Source organism: Gordionus sp. m RMFG-2023, chromosome 3, assembly GCF_954871325.1.
Source record: "Gordionus sp. m RMFG-2023 chromosome 3, tfGorSpeb1-WG-v2, whole genome shotgun sequence".
NCBI lineage: Eukaryota > Metazoa > Nematomorpha > Gordioida > Chordodea > Parachordodidae > Gordionus > Gordionus sp. m RMFG-2023.
The window spans coordinates 41,135,109-41,149,098 of record NC_088777.1 but is presented as its reverse complement, the minus strand read 5'-3'; the positions used below and the strand labels follow the sequence as shown (position 1 = coordinate 41,149,098).

The following is a 13,990-nucleotide window of genomic DNA, read 5'->3' as shown; positions in this document are numbered from 1 at the left end:
TATTGGTATTATCAAGTAAAAGCTTAAAATTTATTTTTACTCAAACCATAGTATATACTATATACACTTAGTTTTAATGATTGAACCTGGCCTGAAGGGGGGAGGGGGTAAAAAGAATTAAAATTGGATATTATTTTCAAATAACAGGTAACAACTAGTATAAAAATAGAAGAAAATTCTCATCCATCATTTTTGACGGGCTATCTACTAGTAAATATATATTTTTAGGTCGAATTTAAATAAGAGCACATATGATATAGAATTTTGGACCTGCATCTTTAATAATTAAGACATTTTTATATATTAACTTAAAAAGTTGCCACCTTCCTGGAAAGGGACAGTTTGTGCCCATTTATTATATTATTTATATTTTTTGTCACTGCCCTATTCTAAAAAAAAAGAAACAACTAAATAAAGAAAAAAAAATCTCAAATTAATAATTTACATTTATTTGCATCATAATTTTATTAAATAAAAAAATAATGAAAATTGATGAATTCAAACAAAATTTAGTTTTTATTATTTATATCAGTTTTTTATATAAATAAGCTGTGTAGCATTGGGGTATTAGTAGTAATATAAAATGGTACCAGTATAAGTCAGAATTTTTTCCATTATAAAAAAAAGATATATTTTGAAAAATACATACTGAATTCTATATATTGTATCATCATATATTCTAAAATTATTGTAATTTTATGAATTAAATAATACAACAGAAAGTTAGTCTGTTTGAGAAATACCAGTAATGCCTAGCAGATCAGCATCTGTGTATTTAGTAACATCTTTGTTTTTGGTATATTTATTATATCTATAATAAAATATATATAGATATTAATATAATTACAAAACCTATGACGATTTTTAATTAATATGATTGATTTTTTTGTTTCAACCTTTTCTGACTTTAAATCTTGTATCATGATTTTAGAACTTTCATTCAGATTGTTTAGAATATTTTCAAAATCATTATTATGAATATTAAAAAAATTAGTATTATTTTCTTTAAATCCAATCCCTATTTAAAAAATAAAAATCTAATTAGGTATACCATAAACCTTTTTTCTCCTTTATGACTCTAACTTTTAGGCATTCAGTTATACCTTTATTGTTAATTCCAAGTCCTTTACCTGCTTCCCACCCCATTTTTTTAATCATTTTTTCTCCTATGGGACATTTTTCTATAAAAAAACATTATATAAATCTATGAAATTTTCTATCACCGAGAAAGGATTGTTGGTCAGGATATTTTGAAAAGCATGCATCTTTTTTCTTCATGCGTGAATGTAAAATGCTGAGATTTATTATTTTGGGTGATACTAAACCAAAACCGGGCAACCAATAGCTATATTGAAAAAAAAAATTTAATATGCAGCGCTGTTAAATTATGGTGTTATTATACAAATGATACTGTAGTTGACAGGTTTTCTTTGTATCAACGCTACTTTGATTTTATAGCATTCATAATGTTACATTTTCAAATCTTAATCTTAACAAACATATATCCTAAATGAAAATATAATTATTTTAATACCAATCGAAATATCAAAAATTTAGTTTTTATATATGTGAAAATGAACAACTACTGAAAATGTTTCATCAAAAAATCTTTGATTAATGGGTGGGCAGCCTCTACATGAGTAGTGGGGAGTGCAGTTTATTTCAGGGGGTAGACATTTAAGGGAGAAAGATTATGGGTAAGATAAATTTATTGGGACTTTATCAATTAAATTTTTAAATGATATAGGGCAAAATATATTGCAGCAAAAAATAATTTAATTCTTTTTTTATACAACTATTATAATGCAATAATATTGCGACACGACCAAATCTATATATATAAGTACATAATAGTGATTATTTTACATATAAAACTAATTTCTAAATAATTTTTTGTTATCTCTTTTAATGTAATTTACAAGAGGTAGACATTCTATTAACAAACTTAAATTCATGCCAAACACAATATACTATAATAATGTAGCATTTGTAAATAGAGAACTTTAATTTTATACATGTTCCAAAAAATAACTCTTACATCATCAATTTTTTGATAATTTTCAGTAGAGTAATAATTAAAATTATTCTTTTTAAAATATATAAAGGAGTACCATTATAATTAATAGTGTGTTATAAATTATAAGCATTTTTTTACTCTTGGTTTTCTTGTTTGCACTTTGAATTGGTATTAGCGTTGTTAATAGTTATTCAAAGTAGGCTAAGCGGCTATTCTCACATATTAATAACAAAAGAAAATTATATTTTGTTGTACCATAGTTAGATTTAAATATCTAAAGTTAATGATTTGTTAAGATTTTTAAAATAAATAAAGACAATATAGCTAGAGAATTAAAATAATGTTTATCATAATGAAATATGAAATAGCGTGCAAACGAGCAAATTTTTTGAAAACACATGGGCGGGAATGTGATAATCAAAAATGACTGAAAGCAAATATTTTTGAAAATCATAAATGGGCGGGTTAAAAAAATTTTTCAATAAGTATGGTGACAGGCGAGTAGATTAAAATCTCGCCCACTTAAAACCTCTGCTCACTCCATAGAAAAAAGGTTCATGCATTTATCACCCTCCGATTTCTTCCTGAGAACTTCCATTTTCAGTAGTCTATTAAGCTAAAGCATAACCAATTGTCATTTTTATAACTTTATTTTTTTCTTGAGAAAACCATCATTTAGAGAAAGATTCGGATTAAAACCAACCTTACTCAATTTAAACGGAAGGTTTAGGATAGGCATTAAATTGCAATCAGTTTCTAAAAATTCTTATCCAGATATCAAAACTGATTGTTCTTTATTCAATTTGGTGGGCCTATTTAAAAACGATCGAGTAATTCCTATTCAATTCTTTTGAACAAATTGCTGTGCGTAATTATATATCAAGAATAGTATATTTTATATTCGTATATATATTAATGGTATATATTACTATTCGCACAAATATTAGTAGTAAATTATTCTATTTGTTCAAAAGAATTGAACATTATTAGATAGGTCATTGAATACCTATTAAACCAGCCCGAGATACGAGTTTCTTCAAGTCATTTAAACGAACAAATTACATTTAAAATTAAACCAAAATGAGCACATCCAAGTTATTTTCATTGGTACCCGTTTAAACTGCTTAATAACCATTATTTACCTGCTTAGATTGCAGCTTGCTAATCGAGGGAATGGACAACCTTCATTGACGGTTTTATAACAGTCGAATCATTAGACACCGTGGATAACTCGATCTTGCTACGAGAGCTGAATTTGAAATATCTCTTATTCTAGGCCCGATCTTTTCGGATTGATGTATCAACCATTGGCTTCCTCAAACCAAACCCTCGATATTTGAAAAGCAGATTTAATTACTAAATATCACGAAATTTCGAATAACTACATATTCATCTCAATTACACCACTTTTGAAAGCTGGCCCTATCGTTTTTTAAGTAATAACCAGAAAGTTTAACCGATAAGTATAATTATTCAGTTCCATTAGTTTTACTTAATTCCATTCCGATTATTTTGAGGAATTTATATCGGTCCTTAGCGATTTATTCCAGTTTTTATAATTTTTTAATTTTTAAAAATCATTAATTATAATTTAGTCCTAATAATCTAATAAAAATATAAACCAAAGAAATATTAAAGAAAATAGGTTGGATTTATTAATTTTTTATAAAATAGATGTAAGAAATAAATTGTTAATTGACAAAACATTGCCCCATATAAATTTGCACTAATACTTTTTATAATATTTAAATTATGCCAGTCATGTAAAATAAAAATACATAATTTCGATAACCTTAATAAACCGCCTCAAAAGTATTTATAACGATTGTTCTCTTCTTTTGAAAATTTCTTATAATGATTCGGTTATGATTACGGTTTGAAAATTTTACTCTGGTAATAAGAACTCTTCATCCGCAAGCTCACTGTCACTGATACCCCAATTGTGGCTTTTTCTTAAGAAGAGATTAGTTTTGATAAGGGTAATTGCATAAGCTTCATAGTCGAAGACAAGATGTTTGAATATTCGTAGAATTTGATAAATTTTTAATTAAAATATACTTTTTGATATATTTATATCACCACTATCTAATTTAATATAATGGAACGAAACTGAAATGTTATTGAACATGAAAAGAACAGGATTTCCGGAATAGTTTTGAAGTGTTGCGTTAAATAATATTAAAAATTTAATATCTTAAATTATATTCATATTTAAAATAATTTTAACCTTTTTATTAAAAATTAGTATTGTATATGGATAATCATATTATTATAGTTGAAGGGTGTTTTTTTACAGTCAATATGCTAATACTACTGCAAAAATATAAATGATTATTTTTTAGAAAATGTCATAAATACTACATAGTGTAAAAATTTGTATTCGGTCCAATTATTTAATGTATAAAAATTATTGGCCCGAATTATTCACATCATTCTCCTTTTTAATTTTTTTTGTATATACGTTATTTTTTTAAATTTAATTTGTTTGTTAATTTTTAATATTTTTCATGTGATATTTTAATATAAATTTATATGTAAATTTTTTTTATATTTTTTTAAAAATCATTTCTTAAAAAAAAAATAAATAAAGTAGAAACAAAGCATGATTTTTTAGGAACGCCTTTCGGAACGTTAGAACATATTGGAAACATCTTTATTGGCCAAAACGAAAACAGAGGAGGAACGCAAAAATGCCATTGATTCGAGTTTCGACATAAAATATTGTTATTCATTTTTTTAAATTTACAAAATTTTAAGTTATTATAAACTAAATAAATTATCAGTTATTTATAATGCATGCGCTTGTTTACTCTTTATATGTGGTGTGTTTCTATAACTAAACAAAAATTCGTATATTTTATTGGTTTCTTTGATTTTATAACAAACTGCACAAAATGCTCTATCCCCATTAGGGTGTGAACAATATTCCTCCTTACCGGTAAAATTATATTGGCCTTGGATAAGGTTTAACAGAATAAAATAATTAAATATAAACTAGTATCACATTTAAAGAAACTGGTAAAAAAAAACCTAGAAATGTAGAATCACAGCATCTATTCTGACGAAGAATTAGTAGAATATTCTGTTGATATCTAAATTTTTAAAATAAAAGATAAATATTACATATTTTCAATAAATTTCCTATATAACCTTTGTTCACCAAATTTAAAACCGCAATACCCTCCCCACATTGATAGTTTTCACTATAAAGTGGATAAAAATTTTGAAAAACAATCGTTGCATGTAGTGTTGTTAAATGACTCTTTTTGAGCAGATTTTTAAAAACGGCTAACTCATTATTTTATTCAGAAAAATATTACGCAAGCCTGAAGATTTTGTTCATAGAAGGAACAAAGGTCTAGACATATATTATCGAAATCTCTAGGCTTAGACAATATTTTTCTGACTAAAATATTGAGTTAGCCGTTTTTAAAAATCGGCTCAAAACGAGCCGTTTAACAACACTATGCATGAATTAATAGAAATTTTTTAATTAACAATATTAATTTTAAATCGCATTTTATATTTTCAATTACAAAATACAAATATTATATCTAAAGGCCGACATAGTGTTATTTATTGTATTATGCATTTATTTATATTAGATATTAAATAAAAAAAATTTGATACGAATGAATACTAACACGTTTATGAATTTGAACGCGTTCCATTTTTTTCATTCCTTATCATTTTACTACCAGATTTGTAAATTTTTTAAAAAGTAATTAAGAATAAAAGAAGTAATAAAAAATATCAATCATATAATCTTACAATTGATATAATATTAATTTAAAATTTTCAGCCTGACCTGTGTTTTGCAAAAAAAAATATTATTAGGCATATGTTATTTATTTTTAGTTATGACACAATATTACGAGCTTGCAGGTATATGATAATTTTATGATTGAGTGGTAAATATGACGACCTTTTATTTTTGCCAATGAAATAATGATCCTATTTTCAATATAGCTATCTTTAGACCAGTTGAGAATCATCATTACCCATTAATTTAATTAATATTTCTACAATTGTTTAATATTTTAAGTGTGCATTGATGTATAATCATTTTATAACCATAAATTTTAATATATGATCAACAGCTATTCATATTTTTTTTCTACACTCCGATCATACAAACGTATGCCCATGTACCAAATTAATTTATAAAAATAAATCATATTGAATATATAAACAAATAGTATTATTAATATTCTATTAATATAATTATATATTGAAATTTGTTTGCACTACTATATAAATATAAATATATATAAAAAATATATATATAAATTAAATTTTTATTGATTTATGCCAGATGAAATAAATTTAAATACAATATTTGACAAAAATTCTTTGGTGGTAATCGCATGAAGTGTTATAAAAGTGACTCCGCCAGGCGGCAAAAAAAATGTTACGTTGCTATCGGGAAATAGAATTTGATAATCTTTTTGTATGAAAATATGTATGTTTATAAATATAAAATTTGTCCTTATTCAAATATATAATTATTTCATATTGTTTTTTTTTGTCAAGGCTTTACCACCCCATTAAAATTAACACTCCTCATCATAATTGTAACTTCCCTAAAATAATCCTGATATTATCCTCTCCATTTTTTAATATATATTTAATCAATTAGGCATCTGAATTCTCTCGACTGTTATTCCTATAAGTGTCGATCGGGATATGAACCGAGACCTAAGTAATCTCACCAAGTTATCTTATCAATTCTACTAAGCATTTTATTAGAAAAGTTGTAAATTTTTATATTTATTTCAAGCTAAGCATAACATAGTCTACTTAGCCATTTCCTTTTTAAAATTTAAATATTAAGCATTACCAAATTTATATTATTCAGGAAATACTGAATTTTTAATATCGATTTGATCTAACCATTCAGTGTCTTATGGTAAATAAAAAAATTTTCCTTTTTTCAAATTAATTGTATATACTAGGGCTGTGCCGATATTAAATATCTAATCGGGACCGGTTTTTAAAAAAAAATTAGATCAGATCAATATTTTTTTTAAATCCAATCCAAACCAATATAATCAATGTTTTTGGTTTTTGTATTAATAATCATATCTTTTTATTTTATACATAATTTCCTAATAAATAAAAAGGAACCATATTCAATTTATTTTGTTTGTTAATTATTTGCAACAAGAAAAGGATTTAAAAATATTTAGAGAGCCATAACAATTGCCAAAGTATAAATGAGACGTTAAATTTTGATTAGTATTAGATCAGTTTTTTATATGAAAGTTGTGCCAGTACACCTCCAAAGACTATGTTTATTGTTTTTTTTGGAAAATTAATAAATAAGTTTAAAAAAAATACCATGGTCTAGTTTAAATTTGTTTTGATTGATAGCACCAGTGTAGGGGTTTAAGGCAATATAACGATTACTATCTTCGAAAATGTTGAGCATTCGATATCCATTCGGCCTATCTAATCGGAAATGTTTAGGACTAAAAATGTAAGACCTTAAAGCACCACTATCTCCAGAATTATAAATTATGATAGCAACATGGTCTAAGTAATTATTGGTTGGAGATAATGGTTTAATTGGTTTTAGCCATACTTCCAGATTATGATCCTAAATAAAAATTAATGATAACTATATATACCTAAAATTATAGATAATGCATATTATGTATGAAGGATAATCAAATTATAGTATAACTCTATAAGATAAATTTTTGTTATATTTCAAAAAAATTTAAATCTTATCATTCTTGAGAGGGGAGGGGTTGACACATAGATCAGGTCTCACTAAACAATTTATGTTAAATGAATACTGAAAACGGTTATTAGCTCATATCCTTTAGGTGTGCAATAATAAAATTTAGGTCTCCTAAGCACACCAAAGTTTCTTTTAAGTGATGATATTGATATATATATATATATACAACATGTCGATTTCGATACCATTAAATATTAATCAAATAAAAAACTTCAAACCACGAAAAATTTATTTTTACCTGAAGCATTCTGGCTCCTTGTAATCCTAGAGGATCTTGATTTATCCCTATGGCTATAGGATTCAACAAAATCTTGAGCAATTTATCATCCAAACGCCTCAAATCATTTGACATGATTAGCGGGGCTGAGAGCAAACACCAAAAGGCCATTTGAGTTTTGGATTGCTCATAACTCAGTCCAAAATCACCTATTATTAACTTAAAAAAAATTCTGGATTATTTAAGAAACAATTTATATACAATACGATTTGTTTGAGTTAAGTATCATAATATAATGAACAACCTTGGCCTCAATTAAGTCAAAATCAACTAGTTTGTTTAAAATAATGAGGACCAGAAATTTAAATTTGTAACTAGAGACATTATGGTTAGGAAATATTTTGGATTTATAAGATCTGTAGTCTACATAAAAATAAGATTAAAACCATATCAGGGTCATTCCATTGACCTGGACCTGCTGCTGGTATTAGGGTGTCTTGATTATCACCATAAAATTTGATTATTGATTGTACACTATTCCAGGAATCTTGAATATCAGCATAATTTCTCCATAAATTACAGTAATTTGATATGAAAGAGTAGTTTGCCTTAAAATTTATTAAATAATTTGAGTTATTTATTAATTTATTGTTTGTTAGATAAAAATTAAGTTTTTCAGATAAAATTAAATATTTATATTGAAAAAGCCAAAATTTCATAATAACAAATACTAAAATATATTGGTTAATTATATATATATATACCCTAGCACTGTCACTTTGGTAATCAGGCCAACTACATGAAAATACAATGGGCCTGCCAGTTTTGTTTAGCCATTTTGAAAACTCTGGATAACCTAACATAAAAAATTACAGCATCAATGAATAGATAATTTTAACCATCATTCATTTGTCCTGGATCAGCATAACATCCATCCATTTTTACATAGTCAACATTCCATTTTGCAAAAGTTTCAGCATCTGTTTTTATATAAAACTCACTTCCAGGATATTTTTGACATGTACTGATACCAAAATCTGAGTAAATACCAAACTTAAGCCCTTTGCTGTGTATCTTTATGTATTAAATCAATATAACTTAAATAATTTATAAAATAAGCCCCATATAGTCAACCTCGCTCCACCCTCCTCCTCAAAAATATAATTCCTGGCCCTCAATCTTTGAAAAAAAAATGGTTCCCAATTAAACTCCCCCCTCCCCCTCAATTAAAATGTTTTGGCTATGGACCTGAACAAATAGTGGTGGAATTCACTTTGTTAGCTTTAGAGTAACCTTTTAACAAAATTTTAAATTGGCACAAAATAATAATTCCACCCTAAAATGAAAAAACAGCAACTTTTATCTAAAATTAGTCAACAAAAATTGTAATAATTTTAATCAAAATTTGCAAAAAAGAATTCAAAATTTTTCACTCCAAAGTTATCAGGTGAATCAAGAATCTGCACCCCCCCCCCCTTTCCAACAATACTACTGAAATAAAACATATTTATAATTTAATTTAAGTTGAGCAATTTTACGTAATCTGCTATATATTTGATACCATTAGGAAATCTAATAGGATCAGCTTGTAATTCCCCATTGGAATCTCTTTCTTTAGAAGACCAGCAATCATCAATAATTAAATATTCATATCCAACATCTTTAAAGCCTAACTTGACCAATTGATTGGCCATGCTCATAATCAAATTTTCACTTTATAATATAGTTTTATTTAAATAAATAAAAGTTGTATCACTTTAAGCAATTATCTTTAAATATTGAGCAATCAATTGAACATCTAAATCTTTCCCAGGTCATCCAACCCATAGGTGGAGTTAAGGCCAATCCATTTTTAAGGCATATTATACTTTGGAAATCAATTAAGATTAAGATAAAAATATTTAAAAAATTTATTTTCCCCATTATAACATATGGAGGATAGATTATTAAACTCCTGATCCAATTGTTCACAATGTGAATGGTCAAATGGAATGGTCTCGCGTAATGTTGTTAAAAAGCCTGATTCGGGTAGATTTTAAAAAAGGGCCCGATTAAGCATTATATACCAAAATAACATTATGTAAGCCTAAAGATTTTGCTTATAGCTGGCAGAAATTCTTTGACATTTATCAAATCTCGACGCTTACATAATATTATTTTACCTAATCAACCCAAATCTAACTTTTTAACAACACTAAGTAAGAATTTGAAATAATTTATTTCAATCAAATATTAGATCATGTGCAATGACATATGTAATTAATTACAATTCTAAAATTTAAACCTTAAACAATTAGAAACTGGAGGGGAATTTTTTCGAAAAGGAAGAATTGATGCAGAGTAGGGGAAAATTGGAGATTAATGTAAAAATCTAAAATTGCTTAATTAAAATTGAGATCTATGGGTAGAATTCTTTAAAATAGAAGCATGAGATTGTATCCTAAGAGTATGATATTCGCCAGCAGGTCACTACCCTTAACAATCTCAGGAGACTCAAAAAAAAATTTATTTTTAAATGACCTTTTTTTAGTTAACATTTCCAACCTTTGTATAAAAAAAATTCTCAAAATATTAAGAGGGCTCTTCAAATTTTTCAGGAAACTCGAACTCCTGTACGCTCCCCCTAGTGACCCTACTGCTCCTAGTTATTAGACCGACTTATTAAATGAGTTATAGGCCATTCTACATAAAAGTAGAGGAAAAGGTTATTGTATCAGTGAAAATTAGAATGCGTAGATTGATTCTTTGTGAATCTATATGAGTCCTAAGGGAGGCGCTGATAATCAGCCTAATTCAGGTTAAGAAGATAAAATTGGGTCGGTTTTGTCATGTCGAAGAGAGAGAGTCATATATCGAGAAAAAAACAATTTGAAGTTAAAGGTAAACGTATATGGGGGCGCCCAAACAATAAATACAAGAGATGTGATTATTCTGTTGAGTTCAAACCTACGAAGGGTATTGTAAATGACCCACGAGTGAAGGACTCAAATTAATCGTGCTGAAATGAACCAAACTATTTATATAATTGATATTAGATATGATTATAATTGTTACACAACTATTTATGAGTTTTTAAATCCTTCTAAGTCCTATATATATTGTGGAAGATGTTAGGTTTACATCTGAATAATACTGTGGTTAGGATGTTCGACTCGGCAGGACTCATTTATAAGCCCTTTTTTTAAATCTAAGAGGTATTTTTGTGCTACAGATAACATCAACATGGATGAAAATATCATTTTACCCTTTTTTCCAAAAGCAAAGAGAATTCAATTAAAGGTATTAAATTATAAATGTAATGTCTGAAATTCATAGTATCCACGTCAAAATTAAACAACAACAGATAGGAAGATGTGGCTATTACAGAGGAAAGCACCTTACCTAATGACATAACAAAATATTTAAATCATAAAATAGCGAGTTTTTTATAATTTAGTAAGATTTTAGCTACTAAGTTTAGTTTGAGCTCACAATCTATAAACAATTAATTTAAATTACTTTTATTTATTTATTATTAATGGTTTCACTTTTTATTTAAATATTTCACTTAAGTAGTATACTCAATTGGATATTCTACTTTGGTGGAAACGACAAAAAAAAGATTTATCATCAAGATTAACCAGTGCTTCTTCTGAACGATGAAATAACATTGCTGGAAGGTTTATAGAAAAAAAGGAACGTACGAGAATCCATAAAATGTGGATTCATTACTATTTTTGCATTATAATTAGAAATAATAACAATAAATATTATTTTTATATTTATATTTTTTATATAAATATTTTATTAAATCAAATTAATTCCTTAGCCTTAATTTAAATTAAATATTTTATTTTCGTTTAATATAGCAATTTCCTAAATTATAAAACTTTTTTGTAGAGGTGTAGCGCTGAAACTATATTTTAAACTAAATTTTAAAAAAATTATAAAGAATGAGCTATTTAAATTTTATGGGCGACATGGGTTAAGAATTTTTTTTATATAATGGGCGGCGGGTAAAAAATTTTAGACTAATGCGCGGGCAGGCGGGCGGTAAAGAGTTTTAGACTCATGGGTGGGTGGGTATATTTTTTAAAACTATGGGCGGGTTAGGCGGGTGGATTAAATTTTTTTAAATATTGGAGGGCCAGCTTGTGGGCTAAAAACCTGTGCAATGCAGACCTCTAGTTTGGGACATTTGCGAAATTAATACAGAACCAACCCCCTATTATTTTTACACAAAATTTTGATTAATAACACATATAAATATAACAGATAACACTAAATTTCTTCTCTCTATGAATTTAATTTCACCATTAATATTGTTTAAATTTTAGAAAGGAGGAGGGAAAACAACATTTAAATAGATGTCCCCATTATGTAAGCTATAAGACAGGATATGAATTATTTTATATTGAAAGAAATTTTTTTTTTATTTAGTATGATGATTTACTAGCTAATTGGAATAAGAAATAAAAGATTTCTATCTAAATTTCCTTTTATTTTATTTGAATATTTACTGATATGATATGATGTCAAAATATATTAGCAAATAATTAATTTTTTAAAAAGGTAAAATAAATAAAGGTGAAAAATTGTAGAAATATAATTTACGGGAAAGGATAGGGGATAAAAAAAATGAAGCTTGGAAAATGGAAGGTTATTCAATGGAAGAGATGAAGCTTAGATAGTTGGAACGAATGATGGCGGTAGCAAGTCTTTGGCGTAAGAAGAGGGATTCCTTTGGCTGGTCGGTTTTTTCGCGGATCCGTTTGCCTAAATCTTTGAAAAAACGTTGAGCCTTGCTACCGAAGGTGGTGAGAATGGTGCAGGCGATGGGTATGAATAAGAAGTAAGGGTCTAAGGAACTGTACTTTATGGTTTTGCGGGATTCAGCAAGGGCGAGGGCATCGACGTTATGGTTAGAAGGTGCATTTGGGTCAATGCAGGTGAAGTCCCAAACCAGGAGCTGACCCCTTAACCAGGGGATCAAGGACATTCCATCGGGACGTTTTCCGTCGGTTCTGAAAATTCCGGTTGGTTCTAGTCTAGATGGAATGCCTCCTGATTTGAGGGCACGTAAAATGATGTCGTTGCATTTGGTGTGCCGTGAAAAGCGGCCACGACAAAAGCGACAATGGAGGCAGTGCCTACCCTTGCTGTCAACGCTGGTTTCGCAATGTTTGCATTGGTACGGAAGAACAATTTCGCAATTGAGCCGTAGTCCAATAGCAAATCTTAGCTCGTCAGCAGTGAGCAACAAATCGAGGTTGTTGGAGGGTATGGTTTCCAGAAACTCGTGACCAGAACCTTGGTTCAATTGGTGAAAAACTGTGAGATCGTCGTCATGAAGGCTCGATTTTAGGTAAGCGACGGAGCCTTCGTTGAGTGGAATATCCCAGTCTCTCTGTGAACATGAGGAGGGTCGTGCGTTGTCCCAAATGGTCTGGGCTTCAGCTAATAGGGGGTCAGGGAAGTTGGAAAGCTGGCTAATGTGTAATTCGGATGAAAGACGAGAGGCGATGAAACCACTGATGGAAAGAGTAAGAGGTGAGCGTAAGCCGATACCCCCGAGCTTGCATGGAAGTGATGCTTGTAACCATGAATTATGGTTAAATCGGAGATTAAGGATCTCTTCGGCAAGAGATTTGACGGAGATTTCAAAAGATTTTAATGAGTCGGGGAATTTGAAAATTGAGGTGGATCGAAGGGCGTAGAGAATTTTAGGAATGTAATAAAAGTTTTTGAGGAGAAAGCTTGATGGGGAGGGAGAAACTTAGAGATGTTTTTGAAATGAAGTAAGCTGGATGATGCGTTAGTGAAGAAGTGATTGATGGATTCCAGGCCACCGACTGGAGAGCCGAGATGACTGAGGGATGAGAGTTCGGTTGTGCGGAAGTTGTGGTTGAATGGGATGGAGCAATGAAATGGGCAGATCTCAGTTTTTTGTTCATTGAGTGAGAGGCCGATAGCGTGGGAATGTGTTTTGATGATGGTGAGTGCCTTAGCAACCTCGTTAGGGGGACCGCAG

General features: G+C 28.5%; 2 protein-coding genes across 2 annotated transcripts; both read right to left on the bottom strand.

Annotated features, from left to right (window-relative positions):
* Nucleotides 1-559: 559 nt before the first annotated feature.
* LOC135927138 (PIN2/TERF1-interacting telomerase inhibitor 1-like) lies at nucleotides 560-1,304 on the bottom strand. The gene is made up of 4 exons (XM_065463083.1): nucleotides 1,224-1,304; nucleotides 1,059-1,181; nucleotides 853-1,018; nucleotides 560-811 (listed from the first exon to the last, which is right to left on the bottom strand). Exons 1-4 carry the CDS (start codon nucleotides 1,276-1,278, stop codon nucleotides 724-726), a joined length of 432 nt encoding a protein of 143 aa, XP_065319155.1. The 5' UTR covers nucleotides 1,279-1,304; the 3' UTR covers nucleotides 560-723.
* A 4,933-nt stretch (nucleotides 1,305-6,237) lies between these two features.
* On the bottom strand, nucleotides 6,238-9,939 carry LOC135925900 (alpha-N-acetylgalactosaminidase-like). The gene is made up of 8 exons (XM_065461462.1): nucleotides 9,737-9,939; nucleotides 9,519-9,693; nucleotides 8,880-9,054; nucleotides 8,745-8,836; nucleotides 8,427-8,588; nucleotides 8,002-8,199; nucleotides 7,358-7,616; nucleotides 6,238-6,461 (listed from the first exon to the last, which is right to left on the bottom strand). Exons 1-8 carry the CDS (start codon nucleotides 9,901-9,903, stop codon nucleotides 6,316-6,318), a joined length of 1,374 nt encoding a protein of 457 aa, XP_065317534.1. The 5' UTR covers nucleotides 9,904-9,939; the 3' UTR covers nucleotides 6,238-6,315.
* Between the last annotated feature and the right edge of the window lie 4,051 nt (nucleotides 9,940-13,990).